The 13,464-nt window shown below is 43.9% G+C and overlaps 3 protein-coding genes across 3 annotated transcripts; 1 reads left to right on the top strand and 2 right to left on the bottom strand.

Moving 5' to 3' along the window:
• The first annotated feature begins 4,529 nt into the window (after nucleotides 1–4,529).
• Nucleotides 4,530–5,139, top strand: BDV27DRAFT_126161 (uncharacterized protein). The gene is made up of 2 exons (XM_032066491.1): nucleotides 4,530–4,799; nucleotides 4,878–5,139. The coding sequence occupies exons 1-2, from the start codon at nucleotides 4,669–4,671 to the stop codon at nucleotides 4,933–4,935; spliced, it is 189 nt and encodes a 62-aa protein (XP_031928946.1). The 5' UTR covers nucleotides 4,530–4,668; the 3' UTR covers nucleotides 4,936–5,139.
• Nucleotides 5,140–6,989: 1,850 nt separating this feature from the next.
• On the bottom strand, nucleotides 6,990–7,676 carry BDV27DRAFT_126160 (uncharacterized protein). The gene has a single exon (XM_032066490.1). The coding sequence runs from the start codon at nucleotides 7,258–7,260 to the stop codon at nucleotides 7,015–7,017; it is 246 nt and encodes an 81-aa protein (XP_031928945.1). The 5' UTR covers nucleotides 7,261–7,676; the 3' UTR covers nucleotides 6,990–7,014.
• A 4,148-nt stretch (nucleotides 7,677–11,824) lies between these two features.
• BDV27DRAFT_126150 (uncharacterized protein) lies at nucleotides 11,825–13,059 on the bottom strand. Its single transcript, XM_032066489.1, has 2 exons — nucleotides 12,005–13,059; nucleotides 11,825–11,929 (listed from the first exon to the last, which is right to left on the bottom strand). The coding sequence occupies exon 1, from the start codon at nucleotides 12,184–12,186 to the stop codon at nucleotides 12,016–12,018; it is 171 nt and encodes a 56-aa protein (XP_031928944.1). The 5' UTR covers nucleotides 12,187–13,059; the 3' UTR covers nucleotides 11,825–11,929; nucleotides 12,005–12,015.
• Between the last annotated feature and the right edge of the window lie 405 nt (nucleotides 13,060–13,464).

Raw genomic sequence — 13,464 nt, 5'->3', positions numbered from 1 at the left:
TGTGATTGCTGGCCCTATGAACCATCTAGGATTCGCAAGTAGATTGGCCTACTACGAGCGAACTAAGAAAAACAACGCTAAAGAAACCCATCCAGACTACTGGAGGTGGAACGCGCAGCAGGAGACAGGGGAGTCATCTCTAGCGGCGCGACAGGTGTGGGTGCGTGTGGGCGGATGATGTCGATGATGATGGTGGTTGAATTGTGGAGCGCCAGAAGACTAAAAAAAAAAAAAAAAATACCAATAATAACAAAATAATAATAATAAATAAAAAAAAAAACAAGGGAGACTAGTGGAGATGTCCGACCAGCAGGGGCAGGCTGTGATCAGGGCCGAGTTTTAGTATCGTATTATTAGCACTACATCTTACTACCATGGCACACTAACATAGGTTTGTAACTATTCTTACCATACCGCTAACCCTGCATTACTGCACAGCCAGCAGTTCTCCATTTTAGCGATCTACTTCCTATGTTGACCTCTTTTCCGTCTTTTATTTTCCTTTTCTTTTTTCTTTTTTTCTTATTATTTATTATTATTATTATTATTTTTAATTTTTCTTGTAAACTTTTTTTTTTTTTTTTCTTATTGAATTATTTTCACTTCGACCTTTTTTCCTTTCTATCTTATTTCTTTTACCCTTAACAGCAACTCGCAACCCAGCAGTAGTATCCCTACCAGAGACATTTCTTTGTAGATGCTGAAAAACTCTCTCCCTTGGCTTTTGAGAGATATTTCAAAGATAGAATATTTTAACGAACACCACTCTCATGGCAGGTGGACTCTGGAGTAAGGAGTTTGCAGAAAGTACTGTACTGTATTTAAAAGCTATTCGTCATGAGGACCCGTCGTGGTAGTAGTACTACGAGTAGTGGTAATCGAGGTAAAATCTATGACCATCTGAAAAAAGTCAAAGGATCCACTTTTACTCACCCAATCCTTTTGTCAGAACAACCATAAACCCATGAATCTGTAATAGTACACTTCTTCCTTTCGAGGTCTCCGCCCTGTGAGACTTCTCCTTTAAGGGTTCCTGCATTGTATTTCATGAGCACATGATAGAAGGAAGAGGTTCAATGGTTACAATTCCTGACAGTTCCGGACCGCTCTTCCCTCCCTTTAGGTTCTATCTAAATATTTACTCTCAAGACCACTCCAGATGGAAGCACTGATGGGCTTTTTTCATGGCACCCCATTTCCATCCCTACCATGCATGCTAAAATACCTGGGGTCTGGGGACCCAGTCGGAGACACCGCCCATACATACAGAGGTACATTCCTGACACATCCGTATGCGCATGTGTCATCGGCAAGTCCGTAGCACACAGACCATCATCGACTTGGCGTGCTCAGTAGCCTATTTGTAACCTTGCCAATTACTTAAAACAGCTTATGGTGGATTCATCAATATCATCCTCCTGATAAGATGGTGGCAAACTTCGTCTCTCCTCGTTCTGTGAAGAAACAGAAGGGAAAGGGAGGGGAGGGGGAAGAAAAGGAAAGGAAAAAAAAAAAAAAAAAAAAAGGAAAAGCGGCCACGGAATTGCGGGCTAAGACATGGATTTGAAATGGAATAAGAGTTAGTCTTTCCCTTTTCACTTAGCATGAAGCTCATCAACCCCAGTTTCTAAAAGACAAATTCAATAGTCAATGCAGAAGAGTCCACTCCCATCACAGTAATGAAGATCTAAAGTCAATTATCGGTCAATGCTTGACAGAAAACCGACAAGCAGAAGAGAATGACAGTAGTAGTGGCATATCTCATCTATAACTTGGCTGATCCAAATTATCTACTAGTAACAAACCCATTTTTCCCGACCAGACGCTTCTTAACACCGTCTGTCCCGTCAACTCGGTTCAGTCAGATCGACCACAAACACCCCCAAGAGCGACATTCAAAATTACCCAACTAGTAGCAGGTTAAATAATTGGATCTGGACTGTGGCCGCCAATTATGAACACTATCGCCGAAACTCGACGATCTTTTCTACTTCTGAGCCCACGATGCCCACCCTTTTTGAGAAACGTGCATTTTTGCGAGGTTCCCACGGGAATGATTGGCCCTGGGTCCTTGACATGCAAATGAAGCGTCATCGGACTATCGAGATCATTTTACCAATCACGGGCCGTAGATGGTTCCAGACGGGAAGACGATTCTCATTTAGGGCCGCCCGACATCAGGTGCCCGGACAATCACTCTGCCCAATTTGGAGAGATAAACAAAACGACGGCTTGTTGAATAAGTTATGCGGAGCCGCACATCTCCTATGCCCCCGGTAATAAGGAAACTATAATGAGATTATTATTATTATTATTATTATCTCTGATGGGGATAGATGACCCCTTGTTTCTTAACTCTTACCTCGTGATTTGATTACCTATTCCGGAAGGACTCTCTCAGGTGGATTGTTAGTAGCTCGCCTAGATAATGGTCCATGGTATTGTATCAGGGCGATGCAATTCCGTCGCTTGGTAGGAGCAAGGAAACCCACGAGTTCCCAATCTTAGAACAGTGATGTCAATATGTCAATCATATCATGACGTTGTGACGATTCAACAAAGGAATCTTCACTCCGAGCAAAACTAGCTGTGGCTCATGCAGTGGCTGAGCCCTGCTTTTCCGGTATCGACAGGTTAACCTTTACAATACGTACCGGACGGCAGGGCCGAGAGGAAGCGATCGTGTTTGCTGGACCCAGCAAACCAAAGACCCGAGAAAGTATAAAATAAAATAAAATAAAATAAAATAAAAAAGACAAGGCGGGGAACAACAAATCCCACGAAAGAGGTAACCCGTGTCGATCGACCCCGAATTTTATTATTTACTTTTCAACAAGTTTTGATTCTCGGGTAAATCCTATCCTTAATTCCCATTTTGGGACGGAAGATTTGGCCGGTCGGTAAAGCGCAATCCCAGCACTGATCGATCTCTAAATTTTTATCTATTTATTTATTTTTTTTATTACTCTTAAACCAAAATCACTTCAACGCCCAAACATCCTTAGACTCTTCGCACTATATGCGATGTATGACATATGTACAATCCGGGCTGGCTAGCCTGTTACACACTACGGCCATGGACACTAGCAGACGTAGCACTAGACAAGGGCCAATTAGTTTGCGCCTAGTAAGGCCAGAAGGGATCAACAACGATGACACCGAAGTACTCTGCAGTAGTAGGAGTAAACACTCCGGTCGGTGAGAAAAAAGCCACTACAGCAGACATTAGCGCCACAAAATCGACGAAGCCACAACAATAACCTCTCGCGTGTCAGAGCGCGGATCGTCCCGCACATCCATTGGAAGATCTCCATACGCTAGGATGGAATGAGGCGCAGCGCACACCGCTTCACCTTAGTTCACCCAATTTTTTTCCCCCTAGGGCTTTAGACTAACACAATACTAGATAGTTCTTCTCCCCCCCATGCCATCATCGATGCATTGTTATGTCATAATGGAGAGGCTCCACCTGCCAACAACGCGATTTAGGATCCAATGAATCGGGCCTCGTGGCTCGAGGAGGACGAAGCTCACCGATATTTCTTTCCATTTGGCTTCCGGAACATTGTCCCCCATGCTTTGCCAAGGCTAGGTATTTGCGGTGGGGTAACGAGACGCGAGGTGACCTATTTGGGACGTGTTCTAGAAAAATCGTGAGGTGGGCTTTCTTACTATGTATGTTCGTGGCGCTTTTTAGCCTCGTATGATATGATATGTTATTGTTTAGCGTAGTTTCATCTATAGGGAAGGAACGGATAGCTATTCAGTGTTTTATTATGTCTTGGTCGTGAGTGAGTTTATTTATTTATTTATTTACTCCTCACTTCAGTTTTACAGTATACTACCATTATCAATAACCAGCGCCAATATATATAATAAATAGGAACGATCGTTATTGGCAGTGTTTTCACAATGGTAGATACACTGTACGGAGTGCATAAAAAATATGTATCCAAACAAGCCACACTGCCTCCAACCTAACACCCGAGGACTTCTCTTTGGGACGATGTACAAGGCCCTCCCTGCCTAGTCCGGCAGGAAAATAAACATCTTACCCAGACGAGAAAAAATCCCCATCCCACCCCATCCCACCTGCATAAATTTCTAATTTCTCACCTTAGTTGGTCCACCACTCACAACTTCGCAAAGCCATGACATGGCACAGTGAGGTTTATCCAGACCAATCATGTCTACATGGAGATTAAAAATCGTGCATAATGACCTGTCATGTACGCTCGTCTCGAGATGCTCGATCCATTTAACACGTAATACACGGTCGCACTCAGCTGCCTTTGAAGCACACGTGGCAGGGCAACCGGCGAAGTAAAACCTAATCGAAAAATAAACGGAAAGAAAAAACATACATATAAAAAAAACTTAATAATAAAAGAAGGAAAATTCTCACGCAACCTAAATGATCCGGACTCGACGGACGTCTCACCATGTTGATAAGTAATTAATAAATTATAAGCATATTTCCATCCCCAGTCCCATAAAGTCAAACCCCAGAGTATGAAAAGCCAGACACAATGGAGGCTAATTTACGATACGTAACTACGCCGTTTTCACCGTTCTTGGGAGAGGGCTCGCCATTGGATGGAATAGGAGGGTATATGGCGGCTGTTTTTCTCTTCTTGGTCATGTTTTATTTTTATACATTATACTTACATGCATACCTATGATGACTCCTGGTCAACTTACTGTTACTACTGGATGCAATGCGCCATGTTCGGTTTGCAGGGAGTTGAAGTGATGGTTACCTATGGAATGGGTGGACTAAGCCCTACGAAAGTTTGTTGGTGAGTGTCAGATTGGTATCGGGGATCCCTGTCTCCATGTGCACGGTTAGGATTAGGATTACTGATTACTACTCGAAGGCGTTGTGAGGCCTACCTAATACGAGGCGTCTCGAGTTTCCGGGGGAGAGAGGGTTGATGGGCTGATTTTCCTCGATTCCATAGGTGTCATCGCTAAATTTAGGATGCGATTGTTGGGGTGAGATAAAGGGACTGACACTTACTATCTAATCGTCTGATTGTTCCTATCCAAGGGTCCGCGGGGCAGGAAGTAGCACAAGGTCTTTTTTTTGTTTCTTTTGTTTTGCTTGTTATTTTATTTTTATTTTAAATAATGCTTGGCTCATGTTAAAATTTCACAAAGAACATTACACAAATCGTAAAGAACAATAGAAACAACCCTGTCACGCCCATAGGACTAATAATACGTAGTAGTTAGTAGGCAGGTACGTACGCACATACCATATACCGCATTTCCGGAAAGAGGCCCTTAGAGAAGACCCGAATATCAAGGGTTGACATCCACCTCCCATTCCCCACTTCCGAGAAGCCGGTCTACCTCGCATAAGTAGAACATAGTACTCCGTACTCCGTAGTAAGTAGTGTACTAGTCCGGATTCGGGGTCCTCGCTAGTCTCAGGTCAGATCCAGACCGTGTGCCCATTTCCAGGGGTACTGTAGTACAGAACCACAGGAATCGTCATGAATACATGACCAATACGATGCCGATGTGCAACCTCCAGAAGCTTTTGGCCCCCAACGAATGCAAGGGAACATCTGGTGCAACCCACGAGGGAAACAGGGGACAGGGTTAACATCCTGTTTTTTCTCGTGGCAGTCAGGGAATATCAGCCCTCAAACAAGCGCCGACGTGAGGGGAATGGGGTAATCGAAGCTATAGATAGTAGCAGGTAGGTGTGTGTGTGTGTGTCTGTATGCGAATCGGTTTCATCGTGTGGCCGATGCTATCGTTGGTGGAATACTGCGTAGTTGCAGATAATCCATGTTAAGGTGCGCGCTTACATACTTGGAATATTCTTAGTTACTCGGTCACCAGTAGGATCTCTTGGAAAGGGATGCTAATTGAAATAAATCAGACCATGAAACGGGGTTGAAACATGGGGTGATTTCTTTTTTGAGAGTAAATTTTCTAAGTTTGGAGGTGGTGGACCATGTTGATGTTAATTAATTTATTCTTAGGTACTAAGAGATAGTTGACCTCTCTCTGTTAGGTTTTCTACCTGTCAAGTGTCAAAAGGGACTCGACCCATCCATTTCTCGGTTCGAATGGGGGAAGCTGTCAGGAAATTAATTCCATTGCCCCCTTCATCTTTTTACCTTTACCTTTTACCTTTTTAGTTTACCTATCACAGATATCTCAAATTCTGCTTTCATCTGGATCGGTCTTTCTCATCCCAAATTAAGCAGGTTCGCTAAATTCCAATAGACTCATAAGATTAATATAAAATAATGGGGAGGAGACAAATAGCATTCGAATATACGGAGTTTTCCGTCGACGAAGAAGAATTCCAAATCAGGCTTCATACCGCGGGATGTCAAAATCGGCCCGTGGTACACGTTCCCCCTGATCCGACCCCCGTCTCTTTTTACCCCATCCGTCAAAAAACTCGAGAAATGATGACAAAAAAGCAAAAACAGAAGAAAGAAAACTGAAAAAAAAAAAAATAAATAAATAAATAAATAAGTAAAGAATAATAATAAATTAAATTAATCCTCAATCCAAAAAAGACTTGGGTGGCCTAAGGGCTCGGATCCATAGGACACCCGTCATCCAAGCTAACAGATCTAGCGCCCGGACGGTCACATATCGTCCCAGACCGGGGAAAAGATTAGCGCAAATAGTGATTCTCAAGCGTCCCCTCTCTCTGGGACTTTGAATCGTAGAGGGATTTCCAGATTGGTCGAGGAGATAGTGCTGACAAGGTGATATGGGTCTAGCACTCGATGTAGTCGTGTACACGAGCTTTGAGGGTTGACAGTTCGTTCTAGACATGACGATCTGCAATATCTTATCCTATTCCCAGACTGTTGGGAATCTTGGGACGGATGTCGGTTGCTCTCCCCATATCAGTGATTTGGATGGAGATCATTTTCTTCTCTCTATTTTGCGTATCGTTAAAAGATAAAAGTAATACACCCACAGACTAATCTGAGGTATCCCCCTTCGCGAATCTTTCCTCCCTTTTTTTTCTTTTTATTAATTTTCTTTTTCCTCTCTCTCTTTTTTTTTTGCCTTTCCGCTTTCCTTCGAGCCCCACTGTACTCCGTAAGTACCAGGGTACGGAGCAGGTTGGAAACAGCTAATGTACGCTATAATGCATTGCATACGTACGTCGTCGCCGTGCATAATACTCGCCACAGAAGTAAGTCCCAGAACAGAAAGGCAAATTAAAGTGGATAGAAACTGGCCTGCGGCAGTCGCGGAATAAGCTAGATTCTCCATTCTCCCGCTTACCGAGATAACATGTTCTCAATTAGGCAAGTAGTGGTCGTCTGGCAGAGTGAGTTCTAAGGCTACCCCTTGCGTCGATGTGAAAGATTTACGCTCCTCGTAGCCTATATGAGTTAGTAATGGAGGATGGTGACTGCGGAAGTCCGTTCCGCGTCACCTAGAGAAACATACCCTACTATTACCCCGACTGAGTGAGGCATCGCGGCAGGACATGGGCATAGGTACGTACATAGGTACGGGGTGGAGTGTGAGGGTAAAGTACATGTGGTTTACTCTGTAGTTTATGCATATCTGTCGTCTGTGGCGACTTACGCATGGTTGCGTCAAGTTTAGTTAGTATACAGAGATGTGACCGGGTTTCTCGTGACAAGTGCCGACAAGATTAACTACTACTGAATCCATGCAAGAAAGGAGCGAGGAGAATGAGGAATGAGTAACAGAAATCATTTATTCTTTTCATTAAGTTTCAACCCCTCCCAGTTGAGTAGCTCGGTGCAGTTATGTTGCAGAAAGATCTACAAGTGCTATGTATGCACTATGCATCCTTTCAAGAACGGATATTGCGGGCCAACGTACGACCGGGGGTACTTCAGGTTCTTGGTCGATGCAAGGATAGAGCAATGGCCGAGTCCAGATCAATAGAGAAGAAGCTATGAATCTTATCATGCAGGGGTAGAAGAGTTTTCTTGACAAACGAGGATATGAACCCAAATTTTGTCTCTTTACACTGGGCTTGGAGAGAATACGACAGCACATCCATAAACGTAGTTAACCTGTGGGAACGGAAGTTACTCCAAGGTTGATCGTCCTCTGCAAGTCCTGAATCAGGTTGACGGCCAATATTGGCCCGGATTTAGTCATGTGTAACGCAGGTCGTGTATGCAGGGCGAACCAACCTACAGTACATACAGTGCATACTAGTACACGATCAGCAGACGCTGGTCCTTTCCAAGAGATGAATGGTCTTGGCTACGACGTTCTAAAACTGGTATCATGCGGGACTTGTTCACCTACAGCAGTGGGAGTTAATATCAATATTCGCCTCTGACTTTACGGCGTACTCCGTTCGAGTATGTTCAATGAATATGGCCATGTATGTAGTAGTACTGTATGTACTACCCCAGTGAAACTAATACTAAACCCCATGCCAATAATCCAGCGAAATATTGAACTATGGATCTACTAGGTTGCGCAATACTAGTCCATACACTCCGAACGCAAATATCAGAGGTTGAAAGTATTCCCAACATGCATGACGAACATCTCCGATCTTAGTGCAACCTGATCTTGTCCATAGTTTTGTATTTCTTTTTGCATATCATCCAATAGCTGAAAGGCAACCCAGCACAGTCGATCATCCCGAGGGTTCAGTCCGCACCAGATCTCCCGGATTTGCCACCAGCTTGGACAGGACGCCTTAGGCGCGCTAGCTTAATGCACGCTTTTCACTGGGCAATAACGTCGACATCAGTGATGCCACTTGCTTAATCAATCGGCGCTACTCGGGCGGAATCTCAATTCTCTTCCCCCCGGTCTGCCGCCTGTCACTCAATAGTTTGGTTGAACATCTCTTCCTGGGTTTTTATATATTTGTTCTTCGAATGTTGACCAAAGAAAAAGTACAAATGGTGCTGAGACTGACATTTGCGATCTTTCTGTCAGTTTTGGGTTTAGCCGAATAAACCCCACCGAACACGATCGGTCGGAAATGGCTTCCGAGGAGAATTGATAGAGATCTCTCCCATAACCCCAAATCATAAGATTTCTGATTCTACCACTGTCCAGTTTGATCTATCTGCGACAGGGAGTACCTATATCCCCTTTTCATTATTCTTCCAAGCTGAAGCGTCCTGCGCAGCATACGTGCCTCTTTGCCCGCAGGAGTAATATAAAAGGTGGCGATGTGTGCCGCCGCGGCCCTTGAAGTGCATACATCATTATGTATGTTCTTTTGTGACAGCTGGAACTACTCTCACTTTATGTGCGTCCGTTTAGTGCTGTACATGGGTATATCACATAGTCCGGTCTAGAATACATTATAACATCAATCCCCTCCAACTAAACCGGCGATAATATACTTATTACCTACACCATGACAACAGACCAACACAACCCTCCCCACACAGACCACCGCTAATATAGTGTGAGAGTACCTTGTTGCAAGAAATACTACCTGCCCAAAGGGGTAATCGGATCAAATCCACCATAGGGTCACACCGTATGCTACCTTAATCCACTCAGATTATTCCACCTACAATCTAGGTATTCCTCCCCGAAACCAAGCATACCAAACTTCACCGTACGCAAATCACGCTAAAACTCGAACCCATAATCACAGGGCAGGCAGTGGCCGACCGGAAAACCCCAAACCATGACTTCACCAAGCTAGTGAGCCTGAACCAGGAAAAAAGAACACGCTAACTAACAATTTTTTAGTTTGTGGCTCAGCGTGACTAAAGTGGATAGATCAGGATACAGTAACCCGATCGGGAAACCCCATGTGGCACAGTTTCCAATCTACACGGGAAAATCGGGCCGCGGAAAAACAAAAAGACTGTGACGACACTTTAGGTCAGTTTTCCTCAGGGACCTCTCCCGATGACGGCATGGACCTTTTGTTTTCCTTTCGTTCTTCTCCGAGATCTGATTCCCCACCGGGAGATTCGAGTTGGAACTTTTTCTCTTTTCTCTCTTTTCGTTCTTATTTTCCCTTTGGCACTAACACTAGCTACTCCCTTAGTCTCCCCAATTTCGCACATGGAAGGCAGTGTCATCTTGTCAGTTTCGGCTTCCCCGATTTTAGGTGCATTGTTTTTTCATGTTTAATTTTCTTTTTCATCTACGGAGTATTGAGTTGGGGGTAAAAAAAAAATTGGAGATGAGGTTAGCTTGCAATCGGCTTTACCGCCAGTTGATATGACAGGGGTCATATGACGGGTTTTAAAATCAGCATGTAGAAATAAAATTAAAGTGAAGAAACAAAGACAAAAAAAAAAAAAATCCTCCATGGACAATGCCATAGGAACATAATGCAAGTGGGAAAATTTTTCTGCAGCAGCAGCAAGCACATAAGCATCCCCGGGTCCAGACTTCTGACGAAACGCAGGCTTGCCAAGCCAAGCAAGCCCTTCAACGAATTCCGCTGTGACTTATGTGTGAAAAGCCTGCAATATGTTAGTCAGTTTGCACATAACAGTACTAATTGATGAAGAATAGCTTTTCTATACTGAAGGCTTTTTTTTTTTTTCTTTGAGTTGAAGCCGAAGCCAGCGGTCAGGATTACCAAGATCTGATTTGCAGGGCAGAAGGATCGGTACCCTTGTGGATTGAAGGAGATGATTAGCCAACAGGAGGCCGCCATTGAGGTTCGTGGATTGTGATCCGGGGGGGAAGTTTCGCGTGGGTTCGTTCCGCCATTATAGATCGATCCCCCCGAGATCCTTTTTGTTTATGTTTTACTCTTTGAGTCTGCTTTTTATCATCTGTAGAGTTTTTTTTTTAATCTGCTATGTAGATTGATTGAGAGGACATGACCTCTTGGTTGGTATGAGCTGTAGAAAGAACCCTAATCATAAACCGATAATCATAGAGACGGAGTTTCCACACAGACACACACAGAGACTAGACGAAAGTATATTCCGTCGATCTTCCTTGGGATATTCTTTTCGCCGAGTCGGAACGGAAGACAGACACAGAGAGCGAGAGAGGGAGAGAGAAAGCCCTCCTGCAGCTGTCAAAACCCATGAGGCGCAGTTTTGAGTTCCTCCTGCGTTGTGCATATCACAGAGACTCAGCGACCAGATACTGTAACTACTCTTAGTGGGCACTACCTGTCAGACTGTCAGACTGTATGTTTACCGTTTATCGGGTCTCCGCAACTCTCTTCTCACCGCATGTCACTGCACGGCTATCATATTCGGGTTTTTGAGGATACGAGGCTTGAGACATGAGGGATTGGTGGTGCAGACCAGATTTGATTGGATAGATATGGTCGCCGAACATTCAATGCCCGAAGCTATCGAGGCCAACCGATGGAGTCAGTAGTTTAGTTAGCTAGCTCGTTAGTTAGTTAGTAGGATGGGAAGATTTGTCATCCATGTAAACCACTGATACCGATGAGTGAAGCGATCCCATTGCCTAATCGGGACTTGTGATGTCTACCTAAACACGCATTCCAGCAATCAACCAACCCAATGTCCATCTACTACCTTTTACTACTTACTAGTCCCGTTGAATTAACTAACCTCATACGCCCAGCTCCTGCCACGACGCCAGACTGTCCATGACGGAGCATCTCCCCATCCAGACGAGTGGCAAAAGATGCTGCGCAAGGCAATTACCCCTCATTAACACTGCCCTGGAGGAGAAGAAGGAAAAAAAAAAAAAAAAAAAAAAAGAGAGAGACGAAAAAAAAAGCAAAGAAAACACCGCAAAGGAAGACCTCTCCTATCAAGTGGCAAAAAGATGATAATAAATAATAATAATACTAATAAAAAGAAAAAGAAAAAGAAATGGGTAAGCAACAAGTTCGTCCAAAGCATTCGTCTCCTGCAGTGTAACATGACCCTGTGCACCATCGACATCATTTTTCTTACTCGTGGATCTGACGATTAATCGATCGATAAATCAAATCAATCAACTTAATCAGTGACCTTACCCAGTATGTCCTGATACCCCGAGAACTACACGAAAACCCCTAGTAAACAAAACACATCCCAATAAAATAACTTACTAGAATATATAAAATTAAAAATCAATGATAATCGATATCGATTCATACCCAACCGCACGACCCGCCAACCTCTCCCCTAAAACCAATCTAACAAGGAAGACAATCCCTAAACCATAAAGCTTAGGGACCAAAATGTACGACTTGATGTGAACACGCCAATCATTATTTCCGTGAACTCCCCCCATCTGCAGGTAACGAACAGAAATGCCGATAATTCATCCGTCCATTGAATCCCCCTGAACCCCACACATACACACCAATATCCCAACGTCAACGCCAAAACACCAACCCAGCCCCCTCCATCCTACTGGTATCCACACCCCCCTTCCATCCATCCATCCATCCATCCATCCATACATACGTACATACGTACCCTAAGAACGACACACAGTCAAATCACCAAGGCTGGCAACATGGCGAGCTGAAGATACAACTACACGGCCCAAACTTCGCCTTCTTCTTGACTTGTTGAGCACCCAACCTGAGCCAGTTATATCGTCGTTGCCTCACTATGCGGAACTCTCTCGGGAAGTGGAAAGAAGGCCATTGTTAGGTAGCTTAGTTAGAGATGAGTACTGGACAGGCTTAGGTGGGTACTAGCTGCTAGTGTGATTGTTCTGCGAACTGTGATTTTCGTTGCTTGCGGAGATCTCTGGTGAGGGGTTTGTTGTTGTGGTTGTGGTTGGTTGGTTGGTTCAATGTTGTGGCGTGTGAGGGGTCTAATTGGTTGGAGGGGGCCTTTTTGGGGGTTAGTTGGTTATTTTGTCTGTTGTCTGCTGCCTGCTGTATATTGTCTATTTGAAAGTTTTGGTGTAGTATGTTTTGGTATAGTACCTTGGGAGTGTGTTGTAGAGGACTAGTCTCTTGTTGGGTTCTTATCAGTAGTATGTACGTAGTAGTGTTGACTGAGATTATTGATCTTGATTATTGAGATATAATTCGACAAAAGAAGAACGGGGATGGAGCCTGTCATTATCATATAATGGGGTATAGGTACTTGATTTAGTGTGTGCACTTAGGTACATACCTATAAGCACTATATTTCTCTCTACTGTCCACATCTATGAGCTTAGGATTTGTGTAGATTGTGGGTGTGGATGGTGTGGGTATTCATATCAGAAGAGCGTGGATCATGTCCAGTAGGTTGGTATTTGCGTTGATATACTATGTATTCCAGCATTGTATATTTGGCCTCCTTTGTGTAGGCTATGGGAGTATACCAGTGAGTGAGTTGAATGTAGCTATGTTGATGGAAGCTGGCGCTTGTTGTTGTTGTTGTTGTTGTTGTTGTTGCTAGATGTGAGCTTGGTTTCTCCTTGATGGTGATATGATATGATAGCTGCGAGTTGTTGTTTAGGATATCAAGTTGGATCGCTGTTTACATTAATCTCTATGTTTTGTCGACGCCTCTACGGGAAGTGTATATGTGAGCTCCAAATAGATACGTGAGGAATAGCATTTTA

Source organism: Aspergillus caelatus (genome assembly GCF_009193585.1).
Source record: "Aspergillus caelatus strain CBS 763.97 unplaced genomic scaffold BDV27scaffold_61, whole genome shotgun sequence".
In the NCBI taxonomy this organism is placed as follows: domain Eukaryota; kingdom Fungi; phylum Ascomycota; class Eurotiomycetes; order Eurotiales; family Aspergillaceae; genus Aspergillus; species Aspergillus caelatus.
The sequence above is the reverse complement of the archived record's forward strand: the minus strand, read 5'-3'. Positions and strand labels throughout refer to the sequence as shown.

What these genes read in the sequence shown, in the direction of transcription:
- BDV27DRAFT_126161 (XM_032066491.1), top strand. Translation starts at nt 4,669, where the DNA reads ATGCATACCTATGATGACTCCTGGTCAACTTACTGTTACTACTGGATG. An exon ending in AGCCCTACGAAAGTTTGTTG is followed by an intron (nt 4,800 to 4,877) that starts GTGAGTGTCAGA and finishes TACTACTCGAAG; the next exon opens with GCGTTGTGAGGCCTACCTAA.
- BDV27DRAFT_126160 (XM_032066490.1), bottom strand. Translation starts at nt 7,260, where the DNA reads ATGGAGAATCTAGCTTATTCCGCGACTGCCGCAGGCCAGTTTCTATCC.
- BDV27DRAFT_126150 (XM_032066489.1), bottom strand. Translation starts at nt 12,186, where the DNA reads ATGGGGGGAGTTCACGGAAATAATGATTGGCGTGTTCACATCAAGTCG.